The sequence below is a fragment of the Diplodia corticola genome (assembly GCF_001883845.1).
Source record: "Diplodia corticola strain CBS 112549 chromosome Unknown scaffold8, whole genome shotgun sequence".
Classification (NCBI taxonomy): domain Eukaryota; kingdom Fungi; phylum Ascomycota; class Dothideomycetes; order Botryosphaeriales; family Botryosphaeriaceae; genus Diplodia; species Diplodia corticola.
The window spans coordinates 329932-352088 of record NW_017971487.1 but is presented as its reverse complement, the minus strand read 5'-3'; the positions used below and the strand labels follow the sequence as shown (position 1 = coordinate 352088).

Sequence of the window (22157 nt, the reverse complement as noted above, 5' to 3'; positions counted from 1 at the left end):
TCCGCTCCCCCCCCCCCCCCAACAGGCCGTGTCAGAAGCATAGCCCGCAGCGCCATACCCCTTGAGGAACCGATGTCGGGTTCGAGATTTGTTGGATTAGTCGAGGAGGCCAATTTTCCGGCGTGGCCAGGCTGAGATTACTGCGTCGCCGGTGGAGATGGACAGGCGGGCCCTCTTGCGTGCAATGCTTGCTCCGAACTTCGCCGGGTGGACGGCGAGACCGAGAAATAAAAATGGACGGCCAGCCGGATGTGTCGCTGGCAGGATACCGCAGAGCCTTGCTGGTGCTCACTCTCACACACACTCTCTCTCTTCCGTCAACACCCGGTGTCTGACTGACGGCGCTTGTGTGTCTCTGTTCCCGCGGCTCTTCAGCCCCCTCCGTGTTCCGGCCGGCGTCTAGAATCCTTCCCTTGTCCGCGATAAGGCTGGGTTGCGACTGACTCGCGCAACGATCCCTCCAACCTAGCCCCAGGCGCCCTACGTCATCTTTACTTCGCGCCGAAGTAAGAGCTACGTGCTCGAGCAGCAGCTGGTAGAAGGAGCTGTCCGCTGCTCCGGCCGCGCCTCTGGTTTCTTTAAATCTTCTCTCGGGCGCTGCTTCGGGCTTGCGGTTGGTTATCGTGGCACTCCCGTCACAATGTCAATGGCACTGCAGCGTCGAGGGCGCTTGGGCATGCTGCCCGCCGCCCATCTGCTTAACTCCGTGTCTCGTCCGACTTCCGCAACCCCGAGTACTATGCTTTCGAGCGCGCTGCAGAGGAGACTTCTGTCGGTGAAGCAGCTTGATTCCGAGCGAGACAGTACGTGCCGAGTCAGCCTCTGTTTGGAACATTGCATGGCGCTGACCAGATTTCAATAGACAGAGAACGTGTGCTGATCCTTGGTTCCGGTATGTCGGCTGGCTTTCCTTCGCTTATGGAACCTTCATCCTCTCCCCCTTGCAGCTCCGTTGTACTCGGTTCTCGGATTTCTCCGTGCAAGTGCCGGCTGGGCCCCTAGCAACTCAAGCACTGGCTGCAAGTAGAATAGTCGAGCAGAGGCTCACAAAATGAACAGGGTGGGCCGGTTACAACCTCGCGCGCCAGCTGGACCCAAAAAAGTACCAGCCGGTAGTCGTATCGCCTCGCTCCTACTTCGTCTTCACGCCCCTCCTTGCATCCACCTCCACCGGCACGCTCGAGTTCCGCACCGCGCTTGAACCCGTCCGCAGCAAGCGCACACGTGTCACATACTTCCAGGGATGGGCCGATTCGGTCGATTTCAAGAACAAGACTGTGGCCGTAGAGGAAGCCGTCGAAGATCCGCACCAAGGCCTTGCACTTACGGGGGACCGCCACGAGGGCGAGTCGCCCGCCGAGCGCAGGGCAGAAAAGGCCAGGGAGTCGAAGAAAGGACAGCTCTTCGACATCAGTTACGATAAGCTCGTCATTTCCGTGGGGTGCTACAGTCAGACGTTTGGCACTCCAGGAGTCAGGGAGAACGCCCTGTTCCTGAAGGATGTTGGTGATGCGAGAAAAATCCGAAATCGCCTGCTTGCTTGTGAGTAGCGTGGCCCTGAATGGTCTCAAACAAGATTGCTGAATGTGTTCCAGGCTTTGAAACGGCTGCGCTGCCCACCACATCCGAGGAAATGCGTAAGAACCTCCTCAACTTTGCCATCGTTGGAGGTGGTCCTACTGGTATCGAGTTCTCCGCCGAATTGCATGACATAATCCGAGAGGACCTTTCCAAGCTCTACCCCGACCTCATGAAGTACTACAAGATCACTGTTTACGATGTTGCGCCAAGGGTCTTGTCCATGTTCGATGAGAACCTCGGCAAGTATGCGATGAAGACTTTCAAGCGCGAGGGCATTGACATCAAGACCTCTCACCATGTGGAGGAGCTACGTCGGGGAGTACCGACCTCCCAGTCACAGTTGCCTGGCGTTAAGGAGCCAAGGACTTGCTGGACGCTGAAGCTGAAAGAGGAAGGCGAAGTGGGCGTCGGTATGGTGGTGTGGAGCACGGGGCTGATGATGAATCCCTTCGTCGAGAATGCTCTCGGACAGGCGCAGCCATTGCCGGAACGGGAATTCCAACTTCAAGGGAAGGACGGCCGCACATCGAGCGACACGTGGCTGGTGAAGAAGAATCCCAAGACTGGAGCTGTCATCACCAACGACCAGTTGCGAGTCGTCCTCGAACCACAGGGCCAGGGAGAGGATGGCAAGTCTCGGGCGGTCCTGGAAGACGTGTACGCCCTGGGTGATTGTGGAAATATTGAAAACACCACGTACCCCGCGACTGCACAGGTTGCAAATCAGAAGGCCGTATGGCTCGCCAAGAGACTCAATCGTGGCGATATCGAAGGCCAAGGCTTTACGTGGAAGAACATGGGCGTCATGGCTTATATTGGCAACTGGAGAGCTGTTATGCAGACTGGCGGTGGCGGAAACATCTCTGGCCGTGCTGCCTGGCTGATTTGGCGTGGGGCATACCTCACCAAGGCCGTCAGCTGGCGCAACAAGGTCCTCATTCCCGTGTACTGGTAAGTGGACTGTGACCTCTCAGTGTTTTAGGATCCGTGCTGACGTGTCTGGAGGTTCATCAACTGGGTGTTTGGCAGGGACGTGTCTCGGTTTTAGCAATTACAGTCGGGTCCTCGGTGAGAATAGGTAACCCGGCGTGTACGATGTTGAGGCGTTAGCATGGCCGTGCTTCCGCAGGGAGGTTGGACGGGCGTTACAGAGCGTTTAGGTCAGGCATACTTCCAGTACACGGATTTGCAAAACCGTGTAATAATGTATAGAACGGATATACCAACAGCATGCATGCTTTGCCGAGTCTCTGCTGCAGCGTCCGCATGGAATCAGCCACAAGTACAGGCCGCCGCCTATCGCACAGCTGCCCGCAGGGCCAGCCGCGCATGCTGCGACACGATAATGGAGCGTATGGGTACCTTGCTCGATTCGGCAACGGGATGGGGTGTCGCGTGTGGTGTGGGCCGGCTCGGGGACGCCTCTGGCTGTCGTGGCGGCTCCTTTTTCCGCGGTCGGCGATGGCGGGGAGAGACGGACGGTCGTCGGCCAGGCGCGAGCGAGGTGGAAGGGCTGGAGGGCTGAAGGGCTGAAGGGCTGAAGAGCAGCAGGCGTCAGCTCGCCATGGCCGGCCCCTCGTTCCTTCCATTCGCGGCACGCCAACACACCTCCCTCCAACGTCCATCCCTGGCATTGGCTGGTCTCTTGTAGCACAAACGTGTCCGCCTGGCCGGCAGCCAGCCAGCCCCAAGCCCCAAGCCCACGCTCGCTCCTTCGGAGGGGTCGTTTGCAGTGCGCGGAGTATGCACGCCATTGCCTGCGCCGGCCGTCTTCCCTCTTGCCCCAAGCAGCGCGTCGGATGTGCTGCACGTTCTCTTTTCCGGCTAGCTGCAGCAGACGTGCCACGGCCGAGACGTCAGTGACAGGATTCCATTGAGCGGCCGCCGCCCAAGACAAACAATCGCATTGCGAGGAGCTGGTTGTCGACACGTCCTATCGAGTAGGCTGCCCCTCGCCGCCATGGTACGCTTGCTCATCAGATGATTGCGCGCTCTGCTCCCAGAAGCCCGTCCCCACGTGGATCCTGCTAACGGTTTTCGTTTTCGTGCGCTGCTGCGCAGGCCGACGACGCGGTCGGACCTGGCCCAGCACCGCCGGTGGAGCGCAGCAATTTCGAGCCAGAGATTGTTGGTGGTGATGCGTCGTCGAGCAGGGCCTCAGCAGCGACAAGAGCCTCTCAGCAGCCGCTGCCGGACGAGAGGCCCGTCTCTTTCGTCCGCGGTCATCAGCGCAGCGCTGCAAAGCCGCCGGCAGTTGCGAATGACGATCGGCGGCCAGAGGACGTTGAGGAGGCACGAGCGACGCGAGTCAGGAGAGCCAGCGCACGCAAGACCGCATCTGGCACGCGCACCTCATCTTCAGCCCGCCAGGCGTCGCTCACCTCGTCTCGTGCTTTGGCAGATCTGGAGCCAGCGCCACCGGCGTCCCGCACAACTCCCTCTTCGTCGTCTGCCCGCAGCAGCTGCGCCCGTCTGGGCTTTTCTGCCGCCTCGTCCACGCCCGCCGCGGAAGCAAACCGCGCCGGCAGTGGCCGACGAGCGGTCGACGGACGCTACCTCAAGTCTACCACTGCAGCCCAACACCGGGGCCGCGCCGGTTCTCAAGCCTCTCACCGGTCAGGGTCTGGCGTTGACTTCGGGTCATCAAGCCCTCAAGCGCGTCGATCCCTAAGACATAAACACAGCTCCTTGCTTCGCGGTGCGGATGCCCTCTCGCAGCTCTCTAGCCCTTCGCTGCACTCTGTCTTCTCCAGCTTGACACACTCGTCCAGCGGTAGCAATTCCACCGTCACGCAGAAATCATATGACAGGTCTCAGGGCATCAGGAAGCGCAAGCATTCTCCGAAACACCACAGCGACCACCGCCACAGAGGTGGCTCCTTCAAGCGCTCGGAGAGCCGAGGCTCCGCAAAGTTAGGCGAACGCTCTCATCAGCGGAGACGTCGATCGAGTCAGCCGCCCGCTGCTGCTCGCAGGTCCACGGAGCCGGGTCCGTCGATATTGCCCTGCGCCGAGGCCTCTTTGGGAGGAGATTGCTGCCCCGCTACCGATCCCCGGAAGCCATTCGCCAGTGATCGTGATCGCGTGAATTCGGACTCCGGCATTTCCATGCGGGACAGTAGCCCCGAGGGCACGGGGAGAGGAGATTGTTCGAACGGCATATCGGTCGGGATGCCGTGGGACCCGCACGACGATGACTACGATGAAGGGTATAGGCAGAGGCAATTAGAAATCGACACAATCTACCAGGAGTTGCAAGCACAGAGCCCCCAGACGAGCGAGGGCGGAAGTGACGACCGCGTGCTGCAGAAGCTGGAGGCGCAGAATGAGCAACGGCGGCGACACATATTGCGGAGCCCAGCGCACCGCCAGGGGCGGGACGAACCGCGTTATTCCCACAATGACGACGCCGACTCGCCTCGTGGTCCAACGGCTTTCCCCTATTATTACTACCACAACAACTCATCACAGCCACAGCCCGGGCCGTATTGGGGCCATTCGGATCCACCTCCTCCGCCCGTACCTCACGTGCCGGTCCATGATCCGGACTATCATGCATACGGGAACTTCCAGCCGCCATCCCCACATGGCAGTGGTAACGGGCAGCTACAAGCCGGCCTACCAGACCTGACCGAGACACCAATTACGGGGCACGAAAGGCTTGCTTTCGCGCTCGCCGAGACGAGCACACGACACGACCATGAAGACGGCGAAGCGATCAGGCGCCACGGCCCAAGGCCCTTGTACCGTCGGTTCGAGTATCTGAACCATCGAGTACTTCTCCACTGGCAGGACGCCTTGTCCGAGCTCGAAGAAGAGCTCCGTGTATTAGACGAGTGTATTGCCCAGCAGCAGACCCATGCTGGAGACGAAGTGGGCAAAGCTCTGCCTGCCTCGCGACGTTACAGTAATCAATATGGGGCCGATCTGCACCAGAGACGCACGATAGTGTTGGGGGAGATTTATTGCAAGATGGGCCAGTATTGTAGGGCGCCCCTATAAGACGGACGACTGTATATACACCTTGCTAACTTTAGTAACAGACAACACAATGGCCTCATTCGAAAAGATGTCGAGCGTCTCCGAGCCCGCTAGAGCAGATGATGTTTCGGCGTACGAGTCGTGGATCCGCGAGCACGCACCAATTGACGAGGACGAGACGCGTTTTCTCACGCGTCGAACCGATCTAATGAGCCTCCATCGACGTCACAAGCGGCAAGAGCGGCCGCATGAACTGAGCCTCTCAGGCGACCAAGTGCTCCAAACGGCGCTGCTGGCGCTGCTGGTCTTTTTAGTGCTGCCCCTAATTGCGTTTCCCCAGATTCCTAGCGTTGGCGGGCGGCTGTTCGTTCTGACCGTCATCGGCGCGGCCGAGGTAGCCATGGTCTCGTCAACGAGGTTTTCGAGTCTGATGTCCGGAAAGGAATGGAGGTTTTGTGGCATCGCGTACGTCGTAGCAAGAAGAACAACGGGCGGCCACGCGGGCAGCTAACGATTGCGTGCAGGTACTTTGCTCTTATGGCAGTGATCGCAGTCGTTGTTTGAGGTTGGTCGATCGCTGACCGGAGCGCTAACGGCAAGCGAGGCAATATACTCGTATCTGCGCCATGGACTTCGTCAACGAAGAGAGGGTGGGCGTGCCCGGCGCGGGCGGGGTTGACTGCCCTTTGAGCGTCGGTGCTACGCCGCATTTGCCGCGTCGGGTTATTGATTGGTCCCTGCTGTTGCTTGTTACGGACTGGACGTGGTCGGCATGGGCCGAAAGAGCGAGCTGATGGAGAGGCGTTTCAGGGTTACTTTTTTGGGAGATACCCATGGAGCGTTTCGCCACATATTTGCGGGGGTGCGGCTGGCGTTACATGGGGCTTCATGGTATTGTAGACTGTTGGTAAACTAGCTGGCGCGTGTGTGCGTAAGAGAATTGCCATGTGCGACTGATGGTGTGTCGCGGCCTGCGGGCAGCGAAGCACGCGTGGCCGGGCCCCGGCCATGGCGCGGCTTCGCTTGTCTGGCTCTGCTGCTCTTTATGCTGCGCCGGGCGCCCAATGCGGACGAGATTGGCATTGGCTCTGGCAGAGGCACCGGCCGGACTGGAGCGTGCTCGAGCAAGATGCGTGATGCTGCGATGCAAGGGCACGATGCGCTGCGCTGCGCTGCGCTGCGGCGTGTGGGTGAGCGCCGGGTGCCAGCCATGTGCGCGCGGGCAGGCTGCGCCGGGTCGACGGCCTGGTGGTGAGCAAACCCTCGAGCGACGCGAAAAAGACTAAGCTGCCAGCGTCATTGGGTGTGCGCGTTGCTCGAACCGTGCCTGCCTGGTCCCTGAAAAGAGGGCAACCACACCACCGCGGCGCCGGGCCCGCCTAGCGGACCAGGCGCAGCCCGCTTCTTATCTTTTGGCGCCATGTCGATATCAATAATTTTAAATGCGCCTATCGAGAGCGAGCAAGAGGCAGATCAATGCTACGAGCACTGAGCGCCGAGACGGGCGACCGTCCGCCTGCGTGCGCAGGCGGTTCCTGCAGCATTGGCGCTGGGGAGGCGAGCGGGAGGCGAGCGGCAGTCGCTGGGCCGGCGTGAGGAATCGGCCGACGACTTGAGATTTGATTGATGTTTGAGGTCGCGAGCGAGCGACTGGGCGACGATCCTGCGCGGCGCCATTTTGGGCGTGATGGCCTGCATTACGGGGGCGCGCCAGCCAGAGGGCAGGCGTTTGTGCGGAGCCTGGCGCGCTTCTCCATGCCCACTGACTCGCCCACGCGCGAGCCGGCTGCCTAGGGCTGTGGCTGACGCCGCGTGCACGCTCGCGCAGGCAGCGGCTGTGGTTGTGAGAGCGAGTGCGAGCGAGCGTGAGAGCGGCGCGGCTTGCTGCCGGCGCGCTGCAGGCCGGGGCGGGCGCGTGTCCTCTGCACCGGCTGGGTGTGGGCCTGGCCCCTCACGGCTTAGCATGGCGGCTTTAATGTTTGTGGAGCGAGCGGCCTGAATGGCATGCAGCGCGGAGCTGGCTACCAGGGCTGGCCGAGCGGCGCGGCCCATTTTTGTGCGCTTCAGGGGATCCAGGGGCACGCAGCGCGCAGGCGAAAGCGGATGCCGCAATTTGCCCAAGCGCAGCGTCCGTGGGCAGCGCTCAAGCAAACCTAATGCTCCCAAGCTGGCGATCGCATTGCCCGAGCTGCGTCAAGCTCTCGTCGAGCCCCTCTCCCGAGCGCGCCCTCAAACCGTCGTGGTGCCGCTGCGCTGAAACAACAGCCCTCCCTCCCTTGACCGTCGCCGCTGCGCCAGGGCCGATCTCCTCCACCACCACCACGCCGCTCTCCAGCGCCTTGTCGTTCCCTCGCCCTCCTTGCCTCCGCCCTCGCCTCTCCTCCCCCGACGCACCATCCGCATCACGCTGCCCGCCGCGTGCACCACCCTCCACCACACACCGGTGCTCGGATCCTGGAGCGTGCTAATCTCCCTCGCGCGCGCCCTCCAGCGACTTGATTTGCGGCAGCCAGAGCCAGCCCACGACCACGCCTTCAAATCCAACACTTTCGTTTCAGCCGCCCGCAAACGCATTCTTGTGCGAGCTTGAAATCTCTCGCCCTGCGCGCTATCGCCAGCGCCCGCGCGACGACACACCACCACCCACCGCCGTGCGGAGCGCCCAAGCCTGCAATCCTCCGGTAGTGCCTCAAGCCCACCAGCTCGAGCGCGATTGACCGCTGCCTACGCCTCGCCGAGCCCCCAGCGGCCGCGATACCGCTCCTCGCCGCGACCCGCTCCTGTTGTCGCCGATCCCGCGCGAGCGACAAAGAGAGAGCTCGACGCCCGGCGTACATGAACTGACCGGCGCCGGTCAAGGTAAGAGAAAACAAAGCGTTCTTGGATCCTGCGACGGGGAGGGGGGATCAAGCAAGCAGAAGGCTGCAATAGCTCCCGTTGCACCGGTACCTTAGGTGTACCACCAGCCCGAGTACTTCCTTTGTCTCCGCCGCGCTCGCTATTTCGTGGAACTAAGTGGTCCCTGACGCACCCGCGACAGGAGCCTCCCCAGGATACCGATCGATCTCCGCAGCAGTGCCGCCGCCGCCCCCTTTGCAGAAAAAAAAGGGACCCTTTGCCCTTCGCGACCCTGCGCAAGTTCTCTCCGCAGTGCGCGTCGGCAGCCACACTCCTTCTTCGCTAGGTGTTTGCGCGCAGGATAGACATGTCGATTGCGATGCTCCAAGCTCCCTCGAGAGCCTCGACTTCCTCGTCCTCTTCATACGTCCCAGTCTCCCGTCAGAACACCATGTCGTCCCACGATGGCACGCGCTCCATGCGCCAGTCGAAACGGTACTCCGTGACCGCCCTCTACCTGTCCATGTCCGCGAAGGAGAAGGATTTGGAAATTGAAGACGATCTTGCAAGAGGTAAGCCAATTGCGTTGACATTGCTCGATTTTCAGCTTTGAGTGGATGCCTCGTTCAACTGCTGACACGCGGTGCAGCCCAGAAAGCATTGCGGGAACTCAAGTCAAGGATATCTTCGCAATCGAAGAAGAACTTCGTTCTCGAAAAGGACGTGAGGTATCTAGACTCTCGTATTGCGTTGTTGATTCAAAACCGCATGGCTCTGGAGGAGGTAAGCTAGCTCGCCGTCTCAGCCATAACGGGAGATCGGACGCTGACGGCTAGAACAGCAAAACGAAGTTGCTAGCCACCTCGACGATTCGACCGAGTTGCAGGAGGGTTTCTTTCCGAACGATGAGAAGACCCAAAAGTACGGAAATCTGTTGTTTCTCCTCCAGTCCGAGCCTCGCCACATCGCACATCTGTGTAGACTCGTTTCCATGGCCGAAATCGATTCGCTTCTCCAGACGGTTATGTTCACGATCTATGGAAACCAGTACGAAAGCAGAGAAGAGCATCTTCTGCTCACTATGTTCCAGGTACGCTGGAAGGGCCTAGTTTGATTGATATGACTCGCTGATTCCCGTTTAGTCCGTCCTTACCCACCAGTTTGAACATACCCAAGATTACTCGTCCCTCCTGCGAGCGAACACCCCGGTTTCCAGAATGATGACCACGTACACTCGGAGAGGTCCCGGTCAAAGCTACCTCAAAGTTGTCCTCGCAGAGCGCATCAACTCCCTCATTGAGTTGAGAGATCTTGATCTGGAGATCAACCCTCTCAAGGTTTATGAAAAGATGATCCAAGAAATCGAGGACAGCGAGGGCAACCTTCCTGCGCATCTCCCCCGGGGTGTCACGGCAGAGCAGGCGGCGGAGAATGAGACCGTTCAGCAAATCATTGCACCCCGGTTGACCATGTTGATGGAAATTGCCAACTCATTCCTTACCACAATCATTGAAGGGCTCGACGAGACTCCCTACGGAATCCGGTGGATTTGCAAGCAGATTCGCAGTCTGTCAAAACGAAAGTACCCGGATGCTTCAGACCACACGATTTGCACACTGATCGGCGGCTTCTTTTTCCTCCGTTTCATCAACCCGGCCATTGTTACTCCGAGGTCCTACATGTTGATCGACGCCACGCCGGCAGAAAACCCGAAGCGCACGCTTACGTATATTGCAAAGATGCTCCAGAATCTGGCCAACAAGCCTTCCTACGCCAAGGAGCCGTACATGGTCAAACTGGCACCGTTTCTTCAGCAGAACAAGGAGCGTATCAACAAGTTCATGCTGGATCTTTGTGAAGTTCAGGATTTCTACGAGAGCTTGGAAATGGATAACTACGTGGCGCTGTCAAAGAAAGATCTCGAGTTGTCTATTACTTTGAACGAAGTCTACGCAACGCACTCTCTGCTTGAGCGTCACGCTATAGAGCTAGTAAGTGGGACCGAATTGGTACCGTTGCCGATTTTGCTAACTTGATGCAGACCAAAGACGAGAATTCCCACCTGGCGGTCTTGCTACAGGAACTTGGAGCAGCACCAGCTCAGCTTCCTAGAAAAGAAAACAGAGCCATCAACCTGCCGCTGTTTAGCAAGTGGGAGACACCCATCGATGATCTCACGGCTGCTCTCGATATCACCCAAGATGAGGTCTATTTCATGGAAGCCAAGTCTACTTTCGTGATGATCCTGCGGTCCCTTCCTCAGAACACTTCCATCACCCGCAGGCCACTTCGTCTAGACCGGATAGCAGAAGCCGCAGCAACAACGAAGAATGACTCAGTCATGGTCAAGAAGGGAATCCGTGCCATGGAGCTGCTCAACCAGTTACAAGAGACTGGTGTTATCGACAAAGAGGATGGATTCGCGCTTCTGCGTGACGAGATCGAACAGGAATTGGTGCATCTTGGCTCGCTGAAGGACAAGGTGTTGGAGGAGACACGGAAGTTGGAAGAAGTCTTCAAGACAATCCGCGACCACAACGCGTACTTGGTGGGCCAACTGGAGACATACAAGTCTTACTTGCACAATGTTCGAAGCCAGTCCGAGGGCAAGTCGCGGAAGCAGCAGAAGCATCAGGTGCTTGGCCCGTACAAATTCACACACCAGCAGTTGGAGAAGGAGGGGGTCATTCAAAAGAGCAACGTTCCGGAAAACAGAAGGGCCAACATTTATTTCAACTTCACCAGCCCGCTGCCTGGTACCTTCGTCATTTCCCTGCACTACAAGGGTAAGTTGCATTCCGGAACTGGGACCAAGGACACGACAGATGCTGACTGGAACCCGCAGGGCGCAACCGAGGTCTGCTGGAACTCGACCTCAAGCTTGACGATCTTTTGGAGATGCAGAAGGACAACCAAGAAGACCTCGATCTGGAGTACGTGCAGTTCAACGTTACAAAGGTGCTGACGCTGCTCAACAAGCGCTTCGCGCGGAAGAACAAGGGCTGGTAAAGGTGCTAGCGAACGGGGTGAAGAACACGCCCGTATGTTTGATGTTTGACTCTAAAAAGCCCGAGTTCACGATTTCGGCCTGCTCGGGCGATATCCCTTTTGATGTTTCGCTTTTCTTTCTTAGGGACTTTCAACGGTTTGGATATGTCGGGATACCCAGAGGTGCTTGCGTTGCGTGGCTTGTATGATGCGAGGAACGAGGGGAGAATGCAAGGGAGCGATGAACTACTGGAACTCGGATCTGTCTGGAGAGGAAATACCACTGTGGCTGAGAGCGGGGGGGCCTTTTCTTGGAGCCTGCTGTCAACCATACACACCGTCCGTCACTTCTTTCGCGATCGGGCTACTCTTGGCTTCTTGCTGTCTTGTTGGCCTTGCCGGGGCGTTCTCCATGCACGTTTTCTCGTGGGCGTTCTGGCTACTTTTCTCTTCCATCGAATTTCTTTCCCTTCCTAGTAATGAGCACTCGTACCGGGGGAGACCGTGAAGTTTTCAACGCTCTGTATCTTTTTTCGTCGCCGACTTTGCGAGCGGAGGGGACAAGCAAGGACGCCAGCACGGCAGGTCCGGCAGAGCGAGCTTTGACGAAGTCTATGGGATGAATGGGCGTGGACGGGAGGAGCGGTGGCGGGTGGCTCTTCCTTCTGCTTCTTTGACGCTCTTTCTGGTTTGCTGAGAAAGGAGGGCGCAGCCTTTGTTTGGACGATATCATGTACGATAATCCCATGTATTGCCGAGTTCGTAATGGAAGCCTTGTCGGATGCACAACAGGCACGTCATGCGCGCGGTCGGGAGCTGGCGGACAGCGGCGGGCAGCTGCAGGCATCCGCCGCGGGCGCCGCTGGGGCACCGGGGCGCTGGCGCCTGCAGGACGTGGGCCTTTGCGGCGACTATCAAGAGCATGCACGGCGGATCTGCAATCAACATGCTCGAGGGTCACCTGCGCGGGATGCATTGCGTGCCGTGGGCCTGAGTCACGCCTCCCGCTGCACCACCCGCCGCCGAGCTAGCTCCCAGCTTCCCCGACCACCGGAGACGTACAACTCACCCTCCCAACACCCACCAGTCTGCTCTCGCCGCCCGCTCCAAACCACGCCTTCCGCCCCCGTTTCCCACCTTCCGGCTTTGCTTTTTCGCGGCGTTCCCGGCTCCACATCGTTCCAGTCCTTACCAGCACCAAGCTCCTCCCCGCCTCTATCTGGCCGTGTCCCTTATCGGCCTCCATCCCCAGCCGTCCTCGACCCCGATCGTCCCGCCCCCGACCCAAGCTCGGTCCCGCAAGGCACCATGTCGTCCTCGATCGCCATCCCGAAGCGCAGGAAGTGCAGCGGTGCGGGCAACAATGCCGACAGCCCGGAGAGCAGCTCCTCGCTCTCCTCGTCCGTCTTGGGGCACACGCCCGTCACCTCGCCTTCCACACCCGCCCCGGCACACCTCCACCATCACCACCACCAGTACCGCCTCGAGCGCCGCCAGAGCCTGCTGAGTGAGTAGAAGTAGCCTGCCCTCGCTATGCTGCAGCACAAGCATTGCCGTCTCGCGAGCCCACCGCAGCGTCACCCCGCAGACCACACGTCGCTCGGATGGCAGGCGGTTGCGGGACAAGGAAGCACAGCAGGCTTACAAGGCGCGGGCAGGCTCGTCCATCTCCAAATCCGAGCACACAGTCATCAATGTTGGGCATCCGGATGCGCCGCGGCTGGTAAGCAGCGCAACGCCTCCCCCTACATGCGCTTCGGCAGCTCGCGACACGCTAACACCGCGACCACCAACCAGATCACCTGCGTGAGGTCATCTCAGGGCTTTGACTGGAACCAAGGTACGTGTTTCATTCTGTCTGGCGACCGTTTGCTCCGTAGTATCAACGTCGTTGGCCCACTTTGCCTACTAGGGCTTAGGCTAACTGAGAGCCCCTCCAGACATCTTCTTGCCCTCGTACGCCGACTACGAGTCCTCAGAGCTCGAGCGCCGCCAGGACCCTGTCCAGGACATTGTCCTCACGGACGAGGAGGTCGCCTCCATGTTCCCATCGTCATAAACGCCTCTTCTCACCTTGGCGTACATTCACCATCTATCATTGCCACCAACTCATTTCATTTCATGTAAACAAACACGACACGAGCATGGACACAGCGGCGCAAACATCTATTCTCCCTAATTGAGGCGGGGTTTGGGACCGGGGTGCAAGGCAGCCGGTTGGGTGGTTGCCGTCCCGATGGTTCCTTGCGTGCAACGGAGCACTGCATCCAAGGACTCCAGACCAGATGGTGAGCCCCACGCTGCCTGGGCCCGTTCCGAGGGTACTCTCTTCTTTTTTTGATTCGCCGATGAGTGTAGTCGTGCGGAAGACGGACCAACTGGGTGACATAGCGACGGGTATCTTTTTGTTTTTAGCTTCTTGCCTAGGCGTTGGCTACCAAGGGCGTTTGTTGTAGGAGGGAGTGTGACAGAACGGATTGGCAGGTACCGGCGTCAACATCTCCGCTCGCATCGTCGTGAATGGTAGATAGTCATTCTTCTTCAATCCAGAAATCTGAACCAAATGGATGGTGTGCTCGGGACGGAATCTTGCCTCAGGCCAGAAGGGAAGGCAGGTGATGTGCTTATCAAGTTGTTAGTGGGTGGTATGCACACCATTATTGCGGCTCAAGGCTCTTAACAAGTAAATGATCATACGGATGTTTTGCAATATTGTCACAGCGAAGGAAGGGTCTGGAACGGGCCGAGCACGCGCACCGCATGAGCTCGCAGCGGTCAGGCTGCAGCATGACAGTCGCCAGAGAGGTGTGACACGTCCGGGTCCTCAGCCCTTATCCTTATCGGATGTGCCCTAATCTCCAATCGCCAGTCATGCGGACGTCCGAGCGGGGCCGAACGCGGGCAGCGACGGGGCCAGGCGTCCCGCTTCCGCGGCAACTTCCCACCCCAAACAACAACACGGCACGTTGCTCGCGCCTCGTTTCTTCAGCCCTATACGAACGACTTGCGCGAATTTCTGACACGCGCGTTCGCCCAAACGGTCAGTCCAGACCAAACCAAAACACGCGATCGTGACGCAGAGAAGCTGCCGCTCTGCCTGAGGCCCACCTTCTCTCGTGCCCAACCTGCGACGCATGCGCACGCGCTTTCTCACCGACCCTGCCACGCTTTGCGCCCACACGCGAGGGGAAAAAAAAAAAAACCTTGCTGCGCCGCCGCGGTCCGCTTTACCTCTTCCGCACACCTCCGTCATTGGCTTGCGCACGTCTCACCCCCGGAACTCAAGCACATCCGCGTCCGACTTGGGAAGTCAGTAAACAAACCAGCCCATTCCCTGTTCGCGTGACTGGACAGAAGGTCTAGACCTCCCGCCGGGCTTCGCGCTTGCTTGCCGCCGCACTTTGCCGCGGTATTGATACACACAACTGGGGCACCGTACGGAGGGGCACACAAGTGGAGCAGCAGGCAGCCCTGTCTAATTGTTGGAAAGCCATTATACATATACACGGACGCAGCAGCGGTCAAGCACTATTGGAGTAGGTAGCGAAAGGGGGTGGAAAAGGGCAAACGAAGTCTCGCCAGGACATCTGGGAGGAATTACAGACGATTTTCACACACAATGGACTCGACGCACCGCCGGGTCGAGGTGCAGTCCGCAGCGGACATGACCTACCTGATGGCCAACGCGAAGCGGGCTGCGCGCGCGAAGATCGACCTGCACCTGCCGCCGTCGGCGGCGCCGGAGGGCGGCGAGGATCTGCTACGAAGGCGGGTGGAGGAGCTGGTGGACGAGTACATCAAGGGCGTGTTCGCGACTGCGAGACACGGCATCAGCGTCAACGGAGTGGACGCCGGCGAGGTGGAGGAGGTCGTCACAGAAGGTACATACATCCTCACTCACCGGTCCCCACAGAGAGAGAGACATTGGCCCACACCTCAATTGTTGCCTGAGACTAATTTTAGATGCCGCGGGAAATAGAATTCGAGCCTATCGACAGCCGCCTCGTGGACAAGATCCGCGCGCTCGAGGCGCAGAGGGAATCGCTCACCGAGAAGGTGGCGGACCTGCGCCGTGAGGCTCCGAAGAAGGCGGCCGGCGCCTACGAAGCCGCATATCTCAAGGAGGCGGAGGAGACCGAGCGCCTGGCCCGGGAGAGGGACGAGGCCGCGGTCCGCGCTGCGGCGGACGAGACCAGGCTGGAGGCGGGCGATATGCGCCGGTGGGGCGACGTGCAGCAGATGTGGGAGAGGGGCACGCAGAGTCTCGTGGACCTAAAGGATGCACTGCCAGACACAGCAGCACGGTTGAAGCAGGCGGAGACGGTGGCGCAGCATTTAGAGGGCAAGTCATGAGTGGAGATAGGCGGTGGCTGTGTCTAAACAACACGGTGCTTGGGGCGGTTTTTTTTTTCCTTCTCTCTCCGATCACGTCTCACTTTAGGGCTTGCTAGCTTTATACACCGCTCTGCCTGCGGTAGGAAAAGATATTATGTGGCACTAGTCACTCCACACCACAGATTTGCCGACGATACTCAAATTAACGTCATACCATTCGAAGCGTCGCATATGGACAGTGTAAAGATCATTCAGTCATTATGTTGTTCATTGAGATATGGAGACATCAAGAGGTAGTTGAGCAATGGAGGCGATCTTAATTGTCACGTGGGCGAAAACATGTTTGTAGCTCGAATTTCATCCATTTCGCTTTCTATGAAAACGGAGCTACTTTCCAAGGTCCCAGCAGATATCGTCAAAGCGTGATATCAATCCTTGCCGGCATGGAGGCAATCGAGACGCTTACTTGGACTCGTCGAAGACGTAGGTCAGGTGGCACTTGCCGCAGTACTGGCGGTTGTGCATGGCAGCCATGAAGACACCAGCACCGCACTGTTGGACAGTTAGTATCGGGCATGTGGTGAAACGCGCGGTTAGGATGCTACTGACCTGCTCCTGCGGGCACTCCCTCCTGAGGCGCTCGATCTTGCCGTCGCCGTCGACCTTGTAGTACTTAAGGACGGCGAGTTTGGTTTTCTTCCTCTTGTGCTTGATCTTCTTGGGGGTGGTGTAGACCTTCTTCTTCCTCTTCTTAGCACCACCACGCAGGCGCAGCACGAGGTGGAGGGTGGACTCCTTCTGGATGTTGTAGTCCGAGAGGGTACGGCCATCCTCGAGCTGCTTGCCCGCGAAGATCAGACGCTGCTGGTCCGGAGGAATGCCCTCCTTGTCTGCTCGTGGCGTGTGCCGTCAGCGAGTGCGCGCAGAGAGAAAAAATTTTGCGACTGCGACACGTACCCTGGATCTTGCTCTTGACATTGTCGATGGTGTCAGACGACTCCACCTCAAGGGTGATAGTCTTGCCCGTGAGGGTCTTGACGAAGATCTGCATGGCGACCTGCGACGGGTGGTCAGTATGCGCAGGCGCGGCGGCGGTGCGAGATGGGGTGGGCGCACCTAGACAACTGGTTGTGCAGATGTCCTCCTCAGTCGATGTGCGATGTCGAAAAGTCGAGCGCGGCGCGGCTGAAATTGGGCTCTGTGGGTTAGCCGAGCGGGCTGAGTCAGCGTGGACACGACTCGGCCCCGCGTCGCTCCGGCAGCAGGGTGGCAGGGATAGCCCCGCTTGGCAGGGCTCAGCTGGGCGCGACCTAACAGCCTGGGCCGTATCCCAGGTGTTTTCACGTCATTGGCGATGCAGCCATCGGTTACCCGGACAGCTATCGACCTGTTGTGTTTGGGCTGACGCCTGACGCGCCTCACATCCTCCACATCACACATCCTCCGCGATCATCTACAAATACTGCAAATCCTCATAACACTCCCCTCTACACTATACACACCTCCGCCCTCACGCGTCGGAGCACCGCCCTCGCCCTACACAGCCCTCCTGAGCGAGCGCGCGCGACCCACCGTGCCTGCACGACCCTGAGGCTGACGCGCCTGCCTGCATCTGCAGCCTGAGCAGAATCAATATATTCTCGCTGAATCGTCTGAGCGCGTCGTTCGACACCCGCTAGCCCGGCGAGCGCGGCTTGCACTGCGCGAGGTAAGTGCCCAGATGCCCAGTTCCAAGGCACACGCGCTGGAGTGACGTCGGCGCGTTTGTTGGCGCGTACGATGATGCTAACCACACCGCTCCACCCAGTACCGGAACCACGGAGAATCCACCTTCCAAAACAAAGTCTTCGATAAATCAATCGCCCTCATCCGGACTCACCCTGCATCATTCGTCATGCTGTCCACTCCATCGAACTCGAGCATCCAGCAACGGCGCGCCATGCACCGTCGCCAGAACTCGACGCCGACTATATTCGAGGCGCCGCCCCACATGCGCCCTCTGCCTGCGACCATCCAGCGGCAACACGCCCATCGGAGGGGAATGAGCTTGGACCAGAAGCCGCAGCTTCTCTCCCCTTTCCTGGGTCGGATGCCGACCGAACCACAGCCTTCGCAGGGCGATAGTCAGGTAAGTATTACTAACCTAGGACAAGATCAACACCAGCATACAATGCAAGCAGCGCAGACGCACAGCATGGCTCAGCCGGGCCACCACTACCAGCAATTCGCGACTCTTCCTCCGCTGCAGACCGCCTTTCCTCCTCAGGCGCCTCAGTCTCAACCTCAGTCTGCCACTCACCCTCACCACCCCTCGGTGCAGCAGCTCAAGGAGCTGGAGCAGCACATCCGCGCTGTCTACGGCGCCCACGCTCAGGTCAAGGTCAGCATAGTGCCTAGCCCCGGCCCGTCGCCGCAGCGCGCTTCGCCCATGGTGCCGCCCATGGACCATCTCGACCTCGCACCCATGCCGTCCAACTTCAGCGACGCGCCGTGCGAGATCACCCTGCAGCCTCCGCCCGAAGACCATGGCTTCGCCATGAACTTCAACAGCCATCACGAGAGTGACAATGGCTACGAGTCGTCGTTTTACTCGTCGGATGCCATCTCACCCGGCTGCTCACCTACTGCCTCACCGCGTCCGAGGTCAATTGGCTCGTTCCAACACCAAGGTCACCTTGCTCCGGCACCGCCTCACCTGTCGCTGTCGCGGCGTCCCTCCCTTCTCCAGAACATGTCGCGCAGCTCGACCGACATGGATGGTTATCTCTCATCCTCGCCCACCAAGGGTCCTCTTTCACCGCGCGCCATGTCCATCGCGGATCTCAACCTTGATGCCACGATCGAGGAGACCGGCATCTCGTCCGAAGAGGTGCAGGCCTACATCAGTGAGCAAGATCCCTCAAGTCACCGCTGGACTTGCCTCTTCCCAGAGTGCGGCAAGACTTTCGGTCGCCGTGAGAACATCAGGTCACATGTTCAGACTCACCTGGGTGACCGTCAATACAAGTGCAACCACTGCCAGAAGTGCTTCGTCCGCCAGCACGACCTGAAGCGCCACGCAAAGATCCACACTGGCGACAAGCCTTACAAATGCCCTTGCGGCGCTGGCTTCGCCCGGCAGGACGCCCTTACTCGCCACCGCCAGCGCGGTATGTGCGACGGTGCCTTCCCCGGCGCAGTGAAGAAGTCAGCCCGTCGTGGTCGTCCGAGGAAGAACCGTCCGGAGATGGCTGAACGCCTCGATAAGGCCAACAGGACCCGCCAGGCTCTGGCTGATCCGTATGGCTCGTCATCCTCGTCTGGTCCTTCTCCCGGCTCGTCTGGATACTCTCCCGTTGCAAACATTAACGAGTATGACTCGTCTCACTTCACCAACCTGCAGTCTCTGCAGACGTCTGACTCCCAGTCGTCGTCCTACAGGTTAGTTTCCTGCACCTCCTCTGATCTGATCTCATAACTGACGGTTGAACAGCATGTCCAACAGCTCATCTCCCCCAGTGGAGGAGGCTAAAGAGTCCGACGAGGCTGAGAACGCTGATGAGAACAACTTCGTGGACGACGCCGAGGCTCTCGAGAACGATGACACCCTCGACCACGATGAAGATGCGTTCTTCCTCACGCAAGCGTTCGAGGGTGTGGCTACTCCGCCGCAGTCGCCTTCGCCTGTGCCTGCTGATGTCAACGTGCTGCGTATTCCGAAGGGCAACAAGAACGGCCAGAAGAAGCGCACTGTTTCCGGCCGCACTGTCTCAGCTGCATACAGTACTCCTCCGACTTCGCCCGTTATGGGCGGTAAGGCCGGCTTGGATAAGGAGGATGACTTGAACTTCGAGGATGACTTCGAGTCTCTTCCCCCCAGCACGTTCGACCCAAGCAATAACATGTCGAACATGTGGAACCCTTTCGGTAACGATCCCTTTGGCAATGAGCTCATGATCAATACCTCGGGCTCAAACCAGGACGACTTCTCGTTCTTGGACAATATGGGCTGAGTCGACGGAAGGCCAGCAATGCTGGCGCTCAAGCAAGTCATCACCGTGCCATTGAGGTCCAACGGGGCTTAATGACGACGTGACGAATGACAACGAAGCTTCTTTTCAGTCGGCGGTGTAATAAGCGGGTTTGAGATAGCGACTTTGTTCAAAGGGAAACGGCGTTGAAACGGACTCTTCTTATGGGAAACAGGCAACGGAGCTGGAGGTTCTTTGACAACTGCAAGTTTAGAGATTGGCTTCGCCAGTTTGCGTTTTGTTTTGCTCTTTTCTTTGTACTTTCCTTTGTTCCTGGCGGTTTGGCGGTTTGGGTTTTTTGGCCGGACGTTCTCTTCTTGATCTGTGGTTGGACTTTATCAGAGAGGCGGTGATACCTTTTTTATTATCCTTACTGTCGTTACAGCTTCGTGGAAGATGAGCTGGTCAATGTCCTCAGAGAATAGCTAGGGGAAGCGAAATAGTGAATCGAAACATAGTATCCAACCCACTACAGACGATGGGATGATGACTGTGAGATGCGAAAATGAAAGGCATAGCTACCGGTGAATTACGAAACTAGGCGGACGTTGCCGTGCCGTCATTGCTGTTCGGCGCACGGCTTGATCTCCTTCGTATTGTGCGGGGCATGCTCTGCGGTCCGTCCTGGTGGCAGAGTGTTGGCCGATTGGCGATGGAAGGCCTCCTTATGATTGCGGGAACGGACGTGAGGACAATAGCGGAAGTGTTATATGATGGGATCAACAAAAGACGAGAGAAAAAGACGCATCGTCGTCCAAATGAAAGGGCGACTCGTCATGTTCTTGTATTATATGCGGCGCCGGGTGCGGGCGACCCAGCCTTCCTTAATACCAACCACTCCAACCCGCCTCCCTCTGTTCCGCCACCCGATCATCCCCAAGCCTGCAGCTTTTGCCAGCCGCCGCGAACGGTCGACGGGCGGCACGGGTGCCTCATGCGTCATCCGCTGGGCGGATCTTCCCCAGTTGCCACAACACATCCCCCTATCTCACATTGCGCTCTGATCCCGCTGTCGCTGGAGAGAAGATCACAGACCACCGACCACACGCGGCACACGCGGCGCCCCTCCCGCCCGCGATCAAGAGTTCCACTTCCCGGAAGATGATTGGAAGGCCGGACAAACCGCCGGTGCAGTGCGCGCGGGACGGGACAAGCCAGAAGGGCTCGCGGTGGAAATGTGGGAAGAAGGGGAGACAACAACAGAGAGAGGGGAGTTTAGGGGAGAAGGGCTCACAATTCGGTCCCACGGCCGGACTCTCGGGTCTCTTTCCCTCCGCTTTTTGCCATTCACGCAACCGGAAGTCGCCCAAAGCTTCTTTTCTATGCCCTGTCCCCCCTCCCCATCATCGTCATCGTCATTACAAGAGAAATAATAAAAAAATCATCCGTGCCTCGTTTGACTTGGCCGTTGGTGATTGCGCCCAAGCTTCCTCGGCGGGCGGCGATTAAAGACGTAGCTCGCCTGACCCGGCCGGCAATTCTTGAGAGAAAAAGAAAATCAGGATTATTACAGTAGTGACATGTTCCTGGCGGTGATTCAGCTGTGTGAGATGTAGCGTTCGGCAGGCGTCATCCCTGCACCTTTGCTGCGCTCACTTTCCCCATTTTCTTAGGGTTCCGCTCCTGCCGGACCCTGATGAGCCAGCAAGCGTCAATTGCCGTTCCCTCGAGGGGACATAGAGGCACGATTCGCGGTCCCACACGCCCAGCGAGAAGGACACAAGCCCGCGGGCGCGGGTGTGAGGATCGGCGCTATGTGGCCAATGTTCCGCCCATGCTCTCGAGCACACTCCCCTCGGGCGCTTGGCGGCAGGTGTTCAGGGTCCCAAACATGGCCCCTCCACGCGGCGCGCCACGAAAGAATGGGCACCTTGTGTTCGCCGCCACTCTCGAGCGAGCTGCAAGAAGCCCATACCCAGACCCCCGGCGGTACGTGGCTGCCGACGCGGAGATCGGGAGGGGGGGGGGGCGCGCGGGATATGTTGCGTGCATCGAGCGTCCGGGCACCCCTACGGAACCGGGCAAGGCGCGCAATTTCAGCTGGTGAAGGACTTCATCAGAGACGAGACGCGAAGATTCGGGTCAGCCCAAGGCTCCTGGGCCAGAGCAACCCGAAGGATGGCTCGACTTGAAAGGCCGCCGAGCGGTGTGCAAAAAGTGGACAACAAACACGCGAATTCTTTTTTGGACGTCGCCAGGTTGCTAGGGCGGCGCCTACAACGAGTTTGTTGGCGGCTGCAGCTGGGTTGGGGACCGGTGACCCGCTCGTCGCGTTCGCAGCTGTTGTCGGTTAGCCAGGCCGGTGGGGGGTGGATCAGGCGACTTCTTGGCCGCCAGAATCGATTGCTCGTCAATCAATGTGCGGATCGCGAGTTTGGCCTGCGTGCCTGCGGTCGTCCAGCCGTCGTCCAGCCGTGTGGATGA

At 58.8% G+C, this 22157-nt stretch overlaps 7 protein-coding genes across 7 annotated transcripts; 6 read left to right on the top strand and 1 right to left on the bottom strand.

Moving 5' to 3' along the window:
* Window positions 1-739: 739 nt before the first annotated feature.
* Window positions 740-2629, top strand: BKCO1_8000118 (nadh dehydrogenase; the record flags this gene model as incomplete). The annotated part of the gene is made up of 5 exons (XM_020279212.1): window positions 740-803; window positions 863-892; window positions 1060-1542; window positions 1596-2532; window positions 2587-2629. The coding sequence occupies 5 exons, from the start codon at window positions 740-742 to the stop codon at window positions 2627-2629; spliced, it is 1557 nt and encodes a 518-aa protein (XP_020133349.1).
* Window positions 2630-4752: 2123 nt separating this feature from the next.
* Window positions 4753-6126, top strand: BKCO1_8000117 (uncharacterized protein; the record flags this gene model as incomplete). Its single annotated transcript, XM_020279211.1, has 3 exons — window positions 4753-5566; window positions 5625-6027; window positions 6087-6126. The coding sequence occupies 3 exons, from the start codon at window positions 4753-4755 to the stop codon at window positions 6124-6126; spliced, it is 1257 nt and encodes a 418-aa protein (XP_020133350.1).
* Window positions 6127-8851: 2725 nt separating this feature from the next.
* BKCO1_8000116 (gtpase-activator protein for ras-like gtpase containing protein) lies at window positions 8852-11409 on the top strand (the record flags this gene model as incomplete). The annotated part of the gene is made up of 6 exons (XM_020279210.1): window positions 8852-8972; window positions 9050-9183; window positions 9242-9490; window positions 9543-10391; window positions 10442-11186; window positions 11246-11409. 6 exons carry the CDS (start codon window positions 8852-8854, stop codon window positions 11407-11409), a joined length of 2262 nt encoding a protein of 753 aa, XP_020133351.1.
* Window positions 11410-12696: 1287 nt separating this feature from the next.
* On the top strand, window positions 12697-13447 carry BKCO1_8000115 (uncharacterized protein; the record flags this gene model as incomplete). Its single annotated transcript, XM_020279209.1, has 4 exons — window positions 12697-12895; window positions 12954-13111; window positions 13186-13228; window positions 13329-13447. 4 exons carry the CDS (start codon window positions 12697-12699, stop codon window positions 13445-13447), a joined length of 519 nt encoding a protein of 172 aa, XP_020133436.1.
* A 1560-nt stretch (window positions 13448-15007) lies between these two features.
* BKCO1_8000114 (kinetochore protein mis14) lies at window positions 15008-15741 on the top strand (the record flags this gene model as incomplete). Its single annotated transcript, XM_020279208.1, has 2 exons — window positions 15008-15269; window positions 15368-15741. 2 exons carry the CDS (start codon window positions 15008-15010, stop codon window positions 15739-15741), a joined length of 636 nt encoding a protein of 211 aa, XP_020133437.1.
* A 444-nt stretch (window positions 15742-16185) lies between these two features.
* On the bottom strand, window positions 16186-16774 carry BKCO1_8000113 (ubiquitin-40s ribosomal protein s31 fusion protein; the record flags this gene model as incomplete). Its single annotated transcript, XM_020279207.1, has 3 exons — window positions 16186-16275; window positions 16333-16613; window positions 16681-16774. 3 exons carry the CDS (start codon window positions 16772-16774, stop codon window positions 16186-16188), a joined length of 465 nt encoding a protein of 154 aa, XP_020133440.1.
* Window positions 16775-17893: 1119 nt separating this feature from the next.
* BKCO1_8000112 (c2h2 transcription factor) lies at window positions 17894-19715 on the top strand (the record flags this gene model as incomplete). The annotated part of the gene is made up of 2 exons (XM_020279206.1): window positions 17894-19143; window positions 19196-19715. 2 exons carry the CDS (start codon window positions 17894-17896, stop codon window positions 19713-19715), a joined length of 1770 nt encoding a protein of 589 aa, XP_020133352.1.
* Window positions 19716-22157: the final 2442 nt, after the last annotated feature.